This window comes from Nothoprocta perdicaria, unplaced genomic scaffold (genome assembly GCF_003342845.1).
Source record: "Nothoprocta perdicaria isolate Ctin4 unplaced genomic scaffold, notPer1 scaffold_3, whole genome shotgun sequence".
In the NCBI taxonomy this organism is placed as follows: domain Eukaryota; kingdom Metazoa; phylum Chordata; class Aves; order Tinamiformes; family Tinamidae; genus Nothoprocta; species Nothoprocta perdicaria.
Window position 1 is genome coordinate 3,800,084 of NW_020455532.1, and position 12,788 is coordinate 3,812,871.

Below are 12,788 nucleotides of genomic sequence, written 5' to 3' on the forward strand. Positions count from 1 at the left end.
CAGACAGGAAATATCCTCTTCCCTGCACTTTTTATTTTGTTCTTCTATGATTTAAAGTAGTGAGACTGAGACTAGATACATTAAAAGTGAAAAATATTCAGCCAACTCCTCTTCTGGCTCTGATTCTGCTTACTCCAGTCTATAGTCCATCAGATACAGACTGTCCATTCCATACCTTGCTCCCATGTGAACTATGCTGATTTACATTGAATCATTTGGCATTAACCGCATAAAGTCTTTTTCTGAAATTCATGAACAGCTAAAAGGAAAAGGACACACCTAAGTAATCTTAGCAAAACCATCCCCACTGATGGAAAGGGTTAACACTCCCAATACCTGAATCCCCACTGGAGTACGAGTAGCTCATGGCTGCTCAAGCACCTTCTGCTTAAAGGATATTTCTTAAATCAGCACAAACAGCTGTGATAATCAGAGCCCCTTACTYTAGTCTCTATTCATCAACCTCTGCAAATTATATTAATTTAAATTAACTTTTTTTCTGTACTTTACTTGTCCTGTGGACTCAAATTAACTTGAGGACCTGAGTCATAATCCAGTGTAAGATGCAGCATTACAGATTATTGACTTTCTGCAGATTTATGTTTGTTTTACGATTGGTTTGTTTTCTGACATGACAGGCCAACAGCCCAGATCTTCAGGCATCTATAGATGCCTAATTCCTTCACTTTCTATAGCAGTTTTCTTGCAAGTTTATTTATAGCTTATTTATATAATTAGGCTCTCTTATGTATTGCAGCTGTATGAACTTGGACTTTTTATTTCTAGTTTCACATGTGCCCTTTATGCTTAAAGACCCATTTGAGGAATTGACCCATTTGTGTCCCAGAAAAGGCACTGGATATTCCTGTGTTTGTTTACACCTACTGCTCTGCTCTTCCCTTCCCTGCTGTGTACTGACCTGCTGCCCTTGCCTTCACTGTGCCATGGGAAAGGTTTGACTSTGAATTCCCAGTGCTGCAGCCAGGCAAGTAGAGCAGAGTAGTGCCTGGGGTTCGTATCTTCCCCAGGTATTGCTCATCAGCTGCCCACGTGTCAGACAGAACTTTCTTGGCCTCAGGCAGAACTACCTGCTCTCTCCAATGACACTTCCCGTGTTTGTGCCAACTAAATACCCAGCGTTTTTAACAATGTTTGCTTTTAACAGTAATKGTGTCCTTAGAGAGACAACTGGCACCGAAGGCAGGTTTTACTCATGTGCCACAGGTAAAATGCGCCAGCACGGAAGACTAAATCCTCACTGYTGCAACCTAGCAAATAAACTGGTGTGTTCATCAGCCTGTCAGGAGGGTCTCCTCCTCTGACACAATCACAGGGTTAGGTTCATGGTTTGCTCACTGGGCATTTGTGTTAGTGAAGCTCATTTTAGTACAAAGGTGGTAAATACAAGGGAACATGGCCTACTGTTCTCCAGAGCTCTGCAGCCCTTAAGAGAAAGGAGCAGCATAGTGAAGACGTGTGCTCTACACAGGCACTTGAATTGCTCCTGCTTTATATGAGTTGTGCTGCAGCTGCCCTGGGAGCAAGGGGCTAAACTGGCCCCTCGCTTGCAAGGCCATAAACAGAACTGGCCCTTCTTCCTAGTTTTTATCCTTGGAGATTGTCTCAGAGTGACTTGGCTGCCAGATGCCAAACCTTGGCCTTTTTGTCTGCAAGGCCTATGCTGTCTGTTATAGCCTGGGTGCGTAACAGGGCCTGCATGAGCGTGTCACTGCCCGACACCAAGGAAGGACACGGGGAATATTAACACCTTTGGGATGGTGGCATCTTGGAGCAGCCCTGAGAATAATGGCCATTGTTTGCACCATCCCTTCTMCTCCAGGCCTTCCTCATCCCTCCTCATCCTCCCCTATTCAGCTTTACAGACCRAGCCTGTTGTGAAAGAAGGACAAAGCAGTAAAGAAAGATCTCAACCCATCAGAGAGCWGCAGGTTCCAAAGCACTTGGGCACTGCTCTTAAAATACAGCAGCCCCGGGGAGCAGCCTGCAGTGCAGTAACATTGCATGCAAGTCTGCAACAGCAGCCCAGATCTGCTGCCGTGATCCCGCGCTGGTGAGAGCGGGAGACTCCCTCTGCCTACACACTCGCCTCTGGAATTAAATCCTGCTCTATGTATAGCTCCAGTCACGTGYTTGCAGCTTGGGCTTTCACAGGCGCCCACGCTGTGCTCACTGCTGTTATTTTTAGCAACAGTGACAAGGTTACCTGGATGATTCCTGGCAAAGAGGGAGATGTGCATTCAATCACACACAGCTAATTAGTGGTGACAGTGGATCTTTTTTCGTGCTTGCTGCTAGCTTTCTATCTCTGGAGTAAGTCTGTGTCGAGTACTTCCAGGCAACCTAAAATTATGATCTAAAATGAGGGCAGATCCCTGATTTCTAGCTCAGCTGCCTGGAATGGGAGTTTGTGCATGGTCTGAGCTTCATCAAATGGTTTCAGTAACATTCAGGGGAATTTAGAACAGCCTCTGAAACAGACGCTGTCCTGTATTTTTTCTGCATTATGGTTGCTAGCATTTTGCCTCCCTTTTTGATAGTAAAATATTCCCTGAAGTCGTGTGAATTCAGCCTGGTTTCCCTGCCTGAAAGCCAAAGCTTTGACAGTCTGCAAAGCTGCACTGAGACACTCACATAGGGAAGGTGCCTGGGGCAGGCAGCTCTTGGGATGTTGATTCACGCTCCTGTTTGGCAGATAGATGTGGTTTTTCTTTGTGATGCTCTATGTTGAACGATCACGCTTCATGTTTTCAGGCTGCGAATCTGAAGTGCTGCTTGGCAGTGCTGTGTGTGCTGTGGCCCTGCGAGCCACACGTTCTGGTGTGGGAGGCGCGAGCCAGGCCGTACACTGGTTGTGCCCATAGCCACAGCTGCCCTTTCTATCACCATAACCCAAATGCCTTTTCAGGAACCCCAGGGTAGCGCTAGAACCTACAGATTTCTAGAGGTGGTAAAGTAACGTATAAAGATAATCAYTTTCTTCAAATTACTCTGCCAAAAAATGTTGCCCCAGCATGACTCGCTTACCTGTGCCAAGACTTCACTGTGGTAAAGCTCAGTGTTGGATATTTGAGTTCTGGGTCCTATCTATGTCTGCAAAACTCTGCTCCTTGTCTTGTTTGGCTTCTTATATGCCCTCCTTTCTGTATCTGAACTCCTGTCTCCACACCTCTCAAGTGCTGCTTAATGCATCATATCTCCTTATGCAAATATGCACAGAGGTGAAATTGACTATGAAGGGAAAATTACAATATAATCTTATCCCCAATAATTGATGTTTTCATTGAAACATGARGTAATAGTGGAGTGTCTTTAACTGTGATTATGCAAGACATGAGAAGTGCCAGCCACCCAAGCAGTTCAAACTAAGTTTCTTGGGAGTCAGACATTCAAATCTAACCTTTTCCTGCGCCACTTTCCAGTCTAGCAACTGTTTTACTCCTCCAGGTTTCAGTTTAAATCCCTTCTAGAACAAAGTGAGTGTGTAAGGCAGGAAGGAGTTATTGCAAGTAATCATACTTGCAAATGCCTCTTCTGCCTCTTGRCACAAAGAGCTCTCAATTCACTGGATTCCATTGAGAACTTATTATCTGCACTCAGAAACAAGGAACGAGACCTGTCAGCAGCCTCRAGGATCAAAATCTCAGTTGCCTAAGACATGGTGGAATAGTGCAGGCGCACACTGTGGCCTGGGCGCTGGGGATGTGGGAATTGGCAAGGGAAAGCATCGCAGACCAAGGAGATGGGGGAAAATGGGAGGCTGCCGTTATGTTCTGGCTGGAAAGGGATGGAGCTCTGCGTGTTTCCACGGCAACAAGTGGCAGGCTTATTTGGATAAGAGTGCACAGGCTGGAAATACATTTTTCAGAAGCAGCAGTGCAAATACATGAATTACTCCATCCTGTACTTGAGCTGCTGTCCCTCAGGAACAACCCTGAAGCCAGTGGATGCACATTGCTGTAAAGGTAGAATCTGGCTGAGAAAACGTAGCAGAACTTCCTGCTTTGTCTTTTGGGGAGAAATGAGAAAGGGAAGGAAAAATAAGATGGGTTTGAGCTTTGATTTCATAGCTACTCATCAGCATGACAGCAGAGAGTTGGCTTTCTCAACAGACTCAAAACTACCTTTGAAATGTCTTAAAACTATTTAAAAATATATAGCGGATTTGAGAAGATGTTGGKTTTTTTTCCCCATTTTTTAAGCTATTAGAGACTGTTATTTGGTATCTCTTGCACGTTACGTACGTCAGCACAGCTTTCCCTCCGGACTACAGAGCTGGGCTATGTTAGCTGTGGGACTAAGGCAATTTCCTAGACAGCTTTTAGACTTTCAAATCCCCGCAAATGCTGTGTAAAATATTGATCTCRAAAATAACTGCTTGTTTACTTGCTATTCTTGCACAGAGAGCCATCAAATAACAACTCACTAATCTGCCCATACATTTACCCTGGGCATGCAAGATGACAGGTCTGTTGTCTCATGGTACATGTAGATTTGTAGCTGTGCAGGCTAGTCCTGTGATGGCGAAGCACTGCAGGTGTTGCAGTAACAGCAATGTGCTAACGTGCTATGGCACACACAGGTAGTGGAAAAATAAGATAACAGACTTTTCCACTGGATCCCAGGTTCCTGGCAGTACTTCACTCCTGAACACTTACCAGTAGATTGCTTTATAAACTTATTTTTCTACACATTTAAAGAGAGGTGAAAGACCTCAATTCTCATCTAAGCTTTTCACTCTGACATTTCTATTCTTACCTAGTCTACCTACTGTTACCTATTTCCATGCTGSTGAGGAGGGGTTCTGGGCTGGTCTGGCTATTTTGGGGGTGAGACCTCATGATTCCTGGTCACAAACTCTCAGAAGAGAGCTCTAGGCCTTGACTCTCTGGTCCTCTCTGGCCTATCATTGTGTAAATATTTTCTTGCATGCATCCAACACCTAAGTTGTCTGCATGGTCATGTTCTATTCTGGTGAATGGGTTAAGAGCTGAGCTCTGCCAATGCACATATGTGCTGGAAGTTGTGTGGGAGATTGCTTCCAATCTGCTTTGCCATTCTGGGCTATTCCAGCAGTCTCTGCACCGTCTGTTCCCCAAGATGTGCTGAACCTGCTGCGTTTGGGGATGGGGGAGCTGGATGAAAGAGTCTCTTCCAGCACTTCCAACAAAGGTGGCTTTTTGCCATCTTCAGGACATGACCAGTAAGACTAATAGCCAGTATCACAAATTGTTTTGCAAGACCAGGGCAGACAGTGTTAAGGTTACCCTCACTACATTGATCTCTGCATGTCCTGGCATCTAATGATCACCACCCCTTTTCTTCATCAGTAGAAGTCCTTAGGTCACATCCTTAAGTCACAGTCCTAGCTTGTCTTTAGGCAAGTCTCCTTTAAAATCATTTATTAAGCAAGTTTAAGGGTAAACAGAGAGCAGGGGTAGGGCATGTAATTCTGCCACTTCAGGCTGCAATTCCGGCCGACCTTTCAGATGACGAAAAGTCAGACTGCACTGAAGTGAGATGTGACCTGCCTGGCATTTCAGCAGACAGAAGTGTGCCTGTGAGAGAATCTTCTCACTCAGTGAATAATCTGTGATGGCCCAACAAGGCTTAAGGATATAGTGGAAACTATTTTTTGTGTTATTTTAGAACCATAAAATTAGACTCCTGAAGATACTGAAGATATTGCACAAGCAATTGACTGTCCAGAATACTAGAATTAACAATATCAAAGTGCAGCTTGAAATATTTCCTGAAATTACTACATAAGGCTTGCAAGGTCAAAATGATAAAGATTATAGTCAATAGCCATGATCCTAAGTTGATGGGTATTCATATGGTACAGCCCTTATGACTTGCCCTCACTGTAACTCTTGAAATCTGGTATCAATTGTAACATGATGTTTTCTGACTGTGTGGGATGTACTTGTGTGTGTGTCAGGGACTGTCATGGGCTCTGTCTTGTGCAGTCACTGGCTCAAGGGACTGCTGTCCTGTGGGCATGAAGTGCTGCCGTGCTCTAATGCACGAGGAACAATGATCACTGAGAATGCAGAAAGGTGCTTGGTCCATCTCCATCATCAGCCTGGCAGGGGTGTCACGAAATGCACCTGAAATCATGCTGAATATATGCCCTTTTGGCAGCTCATTTCTCAGCTAAGGTCAAGCGTGATGGTAGTGGGGACTACTCTTCACTAATGTTGGTCCTGCTCTGACCCACTTGTGTGCCTCCCCTATCCCCTCAGGTAGAGTTTAATCAAGTGCACACACGAATGAGTTAGCCTAAATATCAATAAATGTTTCTTTTAGAAGAGCCTTGAAATATTTAATATTTAATAAGTCTGGAAAATGAACTTCTGTTCATGTTTCCCAATTTGATTCTAAGTATTTTGGCGGCAAGCAGTGCTTGCTGTCCCAGTGTGGGTAGGCATAGAACAGATTATTTAACAATCCACTTTGTCTCATCTAAAATATTCATGTTTGTAGATTATTTAAATGTAGCTCCTAAACGGAACGCAGTATAAAGCCCAGCCATGCAGCCTGAGCCTCCCAGTTACCTTACATCTTGCTTCAGGCTGTGTGCTGCCGTAATGCCGTTTCTCACAGTCTGCCCTGTTGCCCTGGTTACTGATCCAAACGAGGATCCATCTCTGCATCCCTAGACTGGCCTTTTACCCAAGCGAGGGCCATGGTGCTGCAGTTACTTCTTCCTTAGGCTACACAGCTGTAGCAGTTGCCTTCATCCTCAAATTCAGCTAGTTCTGATAAGGCTGCAAAATCAGGTTAATAACTAATTATTATTATTTGTATGTTCAAGCACTCGCCAATTTGGAGTATCTCAATCTTAATTACTTCTTCAGTGGAGCTGCAGGTAATTTTGGTAGAATTTTATCTCCTCCTCTGATTTTTGTCTTGTTTTCCATCAAAAGCAAGGGAATCCTGACTGAAGCAGGAGCTCTTCACGTGCCAGATTAACAGCTGAAAATGTGGTATGTTAGGTCGTGCAAAGGAAATGGGCTTGCATGTGAAAAACTGTCTCATCTGGCAGTGCATAGAGGACATTTCATTGTAAAAGCAGTTTCCTCCCTCCTTTTACACAGACTTACTTTGAGAGTTTCATTTCAATTTGCTGCCGTATTTCCTGTCTCTCCTCGTCTGTCCTCCTCGGGAAAATATTCCTGTCTTCCAGCTCCTGCTTGCTTGGTCTGTTCCGTAGTTTTACGGCCAGCAGTTCCTTCTTGCATTTTCTTGGCAAAGTACCTTGAAAAGAAAGATATCAGAAAGACAACTTTTAGATACGAAAAATGAAAATATGAAGAGTGGGAGAAATTGCAGGATGGCAGTGACCTGTAGGATAGTGCGAGCAGTTGTACACACTGCTGTAAGTAGCGCTATGGTTGTGTTTGCGACCAGGGCTCAGGCACAAAACTGCTTACAGATGCAGGGGATCGTGTTCCTGCCTGATCTTTGTTATCTATTTTAAGCAAGTGGTGCTCTCAGATGAGAGTTATTTGCAGCTGAAATATGGTTCACATCCTTGGTCCAGGAGTCAGAGCGTCTTGTCCGAGTCCCCTGAGTGTCCCCATATCCCTCAGCATTTCAGCTTCCTGAAGCATTTAGTGCTCTTTCTGCAGAGGGCCTGGGTGACCCAGTGGCAGGGTAGCAAGGAGGTCTACACCTTCCCTGCTGGGTCACCAACATAATCAGAAATACCTAACAGGAACAGAGGCAATCAGAGTAGTTGCCTGGCATGTACATTTTTATATTAAAAAAAAAAAATCTGCTTTTCAGGCATTAAAAATTAGAACATTGGAACCTTGAGCAGACACAGTCTGTAACTAACACGATGTGAACTATTAYGTGTAACTACATTGTGTCCAGTGTGACAGGATGACACGAGAATTTCACTGAACAGCAAATATTCTCTTCTTTAAGACTGTAGTATTCAAGAATCCTCTTCAGAAGCTTATCACTCTGTACTCTTTCTCCAAGGAGAGAACACCRGGAAAGGCTAAGTTTGGTGATATGTAAAATGGTGGCAAGTGAATCTGGCCCTCTGGCAAGGAGATGTAAATACCTGTAGTGACTGCATGATTTTGTATGTGTACTGTAAAACATACTAACAGAGGGTTTAAGTTAAACAAGATAACCTAAAGCATTGTCGTTAAAACCACCGCCCATAAGAGGATATGCAGCAACTGTTTGCAGTTTACTGCTTTTTGGTGCCCTTGATGCTGTCCTCACTGCTGACAGTCTTTTGCTCTTACAAGAGGGGACTGCATTTGAACCTAAGTGTTTCCATACCTCTGGCGTGACCCTTCAGACCTCGGAAAGCTAAACAAGTAAAGATTGGGTGCTTGAGCTTTCACAGACATTTCACAGTGCGTTCAGAAAGGTGCGTAATAAAATGACTATAAATGTAAACTGCTTACAGAGTGAAAATTAATCTTTATGTTCAATGCAACAAAACATAAACTGCAAGAATGACTTGAAGCCTTTATTTGCTGAGGCATAGGTTGTTGATGAAGAGAGGGGAAGAAGGGCAGTGCTACTAAAATCACCAAGCTACTAAAAATGACACGTYTGCTACGTTATTGAGTCTGACTGCAGTCTTCCAGCAGTCGTGTTTCAGGTAGGTTGTAACAAGTAAACTTACACCAGGTTCCTGCAAGCCTCTGCTGTGCTGTCCTTATGCCTTTTGCTGTCCGATCCAGGACTTGAAAGGAGCCTGAAAATTGTTACTGCAGAGTAGCACCAGTCAGATGAGATGTAGATTATTGTCAACATCCACAAGAACTACAGATGAATCTTTGTGTCCGCTTGGTCTTGGCAGTGTGGTCTGTAACAGGAGTCCTTCCTGTTTGGTTCCTTTGTATCTTAATGCTTTTTTAATATATTGCTTCACCCTTTCTAGAAAAGGTCACCCGTTTTTAAAGAAGATGACATTTAATTGGTATTTTTGTTTGGCATTTGAGATAGGATTAAAGTCTGTGTCTTAAGGATGCTCTGGAGGTTGGCAAGATACAAAATCCAAAAGAGAATCTTATTCCCAAATATTYGAGGGTTGTTTGCCAGGAACTTTTGGGCCTGTGTTATTAGTATCAGTATTGCACTCAGATTTCTTGATACAGGCAGAAGAATTCAAACTACATCCTCACGGATCTGTTGGGAAGACTGGGGCAGGGAGATGTAATGGTTTCCCTGTGTGAGAAAGGGCAAATTTCTTCACAGTTGCAGTGGTGGAAAATTAGACAACCTAGAAACTGTATTAAATTCAAAACGCTGCTTAGATTCCGAGAGCTCTGGCCTTGCTTAGCACCTTCCTCCTGAAGCTTTCAAAGTCTGTTGCAAATATTAATTTAAGTCATCTGTGAAGAAGTAGGACCACATCTAAGCAATGGGCCACAAGTTAAATTATTTGCCTGATGCCACCAGAGCCTTCAGCTTGCTGGATTTGTGACTCCATCAGGAAGCATTTGGGTCACTAAGCTATGGGGCTGCAGCTCTGTCAAGGCGTCACCCCGCCAGGAGTGGGCACAGAGCGTACGTTTGCAAAGCTCAAGCTCTATAGCACACGGCCAAATGGAATTCCTTCGGGAAGCCCTTGGAAGCACATCTGGGACTAGCAGTCTCCTGCGTATACTTGAACATGTGCTCGTTTGCACACAGGAATTTTAAACAGGCAGTAAGAGGAATTTGGTTGTGTTGAGAGATCGCTGCCAAGGGACTGCACGTGAGTAGTGAGCCCAGCGTCTCCCGAGCATGATGGCTGTGCTGGCCATCTGCATAAAGCACTTGCAGCCCCTTCAGGGTGTCTTGCTTGCACAGGAAGCAATCGGGGTACACACCATGCAGTGTGCGCACATGTTTCTGTCCAGAATTCCTTAGAAGGAAACACGGCAGCTACACTTGCACACAACACTTTTTTTCCGAAGATGTGTCCTAAACACTCATTCTCATGTTCATCAGTAACAGCGAAGGTACAAGACTGCAGGCCTGTCCTTGATCCCTCCAGGCTCTTAGGAAACTACCTGCCATGCTGTATCTCAYCTGTCCTTGGAATTTTGGGAGAACAGCTGGAGTTGCAGGGTCTGCTTGCTCACGTGAGGTCAGGCCTCTTTCTCTGCCCTTCCTCATCTCATTGAAGAGCAGCTGAAACTGGTTCTCTGCAGGTGAAAGCCTGCTCCTTTTCGTAATAAATCAGATTTCGAAGCTGGTGTGAGTGTTGGCGTAAACTAGTTTAGCATCAGCCCTAGAGGCTTGTATTGCAAAATGAGGTGGAACAATGCTATATTTTGCTCTAAACTCAAATGAAGTTGCTCTTTAGGGTTCTGACTGCTCCCATGTTGCTCTACTGCACATTGTGAAAGGCTCTGCTACTTTGTGAAATTGAAAACACAAATCATATCTGAAAAATCAGAAGTTTAACCCAAATCCTGCTTTTGTATTAAAGGAGCTGAGAGTATACAAACCACTCCAGATAAGCTGTGCTCGCTTTGTCCAGATGTCTGGATTTCTAAAAGGCTTATGCTATAGCCACGCCCAKGGTCCATATGTACTGTGCACTGATTAATCTTTAGGGTATTTCACAAAATAAAAATGCAAGAGATCTGGATTAAGCTGATCTGCTAGTCTAAGGAGCCATCCTCGGTGCCTGACTGATTGGGTTAATTCCTGAAAAAAAAATATCTGCCTGACAGAGTGGGCGACATGTCAGGAGACATCGTATCGCTGGTCCTTTGCCATCTTGACTGACACATTGGTGACCAATTCTGTTATCCCACAGATAAGGGCTTTGCCCATACTGCCCATATTTTATGATTTAGAGTAAAAATAAATAAATGAAAATGGAGATCTAGGGATGAATAAAGTCCCAAATTAGTTTTTGCTGGGTGGTTTATAAGCAGCTGAAGGCAAATTCTGTCTTGATCACTAACTGTGGGATGTGTACCCAAAAATACCCTTGTTTAAGTATTTTCTTCCTAGGAGTTATTTTCCTGATCAGTAAGACAGTGCTTGTCTGCCCTGTAACAAAGCCAGCTTGGCAGGATTTTGTCTGTGGTTTATTTCACCATTTGTGACAGCTCAGCTAGGTGAAAAGTAAGTGCTTTGAAAATTTTCACCCCTTTCCTGTTTGGACAGCAAGTCCCTGACAAAAGTTTCTATGTTAATTTGATTGGATCCTGATGTTTAATTTCCTGCTTGTTTACTTGCTGTCCATAAAGCAGAAGACAAATCYCAGTATTCATGCTGATGGCAAGAACTTGCTTGCGCTCAGTATCGGTCCTGGGCTACATCGTAGTTGCATCGCTTTTTACTTCTGTTTTGAGCAGTGTTGAGCAGGGTGTTAATGTAGGACTTGGAAAGCTAAGGTGCAGCTCTCGGCTTTCCCCTGGGCTGCAGATGGCCTTTACCAAGTCACGGTGTCTCTCATACCCGTGGGACTAACAACACACAGTGGCCAGAGGCCAAACTCCAGTGACATTGCAAAATCGGATGAATGGATTGGATTTTTTTTTCCCTGCTCATTGATGCAAAACAACACTTTTTTTTTTTTTTTTTTTAAATTGGGAGTAAGCTGGAGCTTTGAGGTGAACTATTCTGGTGCTAGTTCTGTAGCTGCTGCATTTTGTATGCTCCTTTCTGATGTACGAAGGGACGACCAAGTGCTGGCACAGGCAGTGCCAGCCAGTGTCAAGGGCAGCAGAGCTGGTTTTTACCTCMGCCCTTCACCCTCTATGGGTGTCTCCAGTGCTGCTGCCTCCTGCAGGGCTGCTGTACGCATCCCCAGCTCAGACTTGGTGGTTTAAGCCTCAGTGTTTCCCACCTTGCCCTGACCCATCTGTGGCAATCACCTTAGACACCAAAAACTGAAACATTGCCCAGCCTGGGCTTCTGCTGTGGCCCTGAAATGGGCCTGAGCCTACAGGAAGCGCTGGGGGTCTGCGAGCAATTAGGTCCTTTGTAAATGCATGTTCTGCAAGAACAGGGATTGGCAGGGGAAAGGAAGGGGACAGGAATGTTATGGTGATCTTCAGACATTTTAAAATGATTTTAGGCATAGGCTTATCTTAGACTAATTTGAGACTAATCCAACCCTGAAGTTTTAGAGGAGACTGGAACTGTGTTTTTGTTTGTTTTGTATAGTCCGCCCTCTCCGTATGCAGTGCCTACCAAGACAGACATCATCACAGTCACTATAAATCAAAAATAACCATAGCTTTTCACCAAGTTTTCTTGCAAAAAGTGATGGAGAAACAACAGAGGCATTTACATTGCTGAATGTTTTCTGTTGCATGCTGCCAGGCTTAGAGCATTTACTAGGCTGCAATAGTATATCGTAAGATTAAAAGGCATTTCCTTACCAGAAATAATGGAGTCATTCAAAACTTCCTCATCCTGATAAAAAACAGAGTCTTCCTTGAGCTCTGAATTCATGATCATGTTTTCTTTGTTCTCATCTGACTCTTTAACTGAATTCCGCTTATTTTCCGAATCGCTGCTGTAACTCAGTGAGTTCTCCTTTTCTTTGCTGCGCTCAATGCTGGATGTTCTGGCTGGACGGACRTCTACTCTCTTTTTTGGAGAGCCTTTGCTTTCTCTTCCGTGGAAGCTGTGGGTGGAAAGGATGCATCCCAGTGTTTAGAAATGACATTTTATTGCCACAATAGGGATTATCATCATGTCAGAATAAGCAGAATATCCTGTAACTGTATTTAAAGTGTTGAATGGGGGATAGTGCAAGATGGTGTTCTCAAGGCTGGGCTGAG

At 44.1% G+C, this 12,788-nt stretch overlaps 1 protein-coding gene across 2 annotated transcripts in view; it reads right to left on the reverse strand.

The window, feature by feature from the left end:
* The window catches only part of PHACTR3 (phosphatase and actin regulator 3), a 97,687-nt gene that overhangs the window by 19,687 nt on the left and 65,212 nt on the right, over positions 1-12,788 (reverse strand). For both annotated transcript variants that reach the window (XM_026041930.1, XM_026041929.1), the window contains exons 7-8: positions 12,384-12,631; positions 7,125-7,278 (exon numbers count right to left, since the gene is read on the reverse strand). In XM_026041930.1, coding sequence (XP_025897715.1) covers positions 7,125-7,278; positions 12,384-12,631 — 402 coding nt within the window. The remainder of the gene's footprint in view (positions 1-7,124; positions 7,279-12,383; positions 12,632-12,788) is intronic.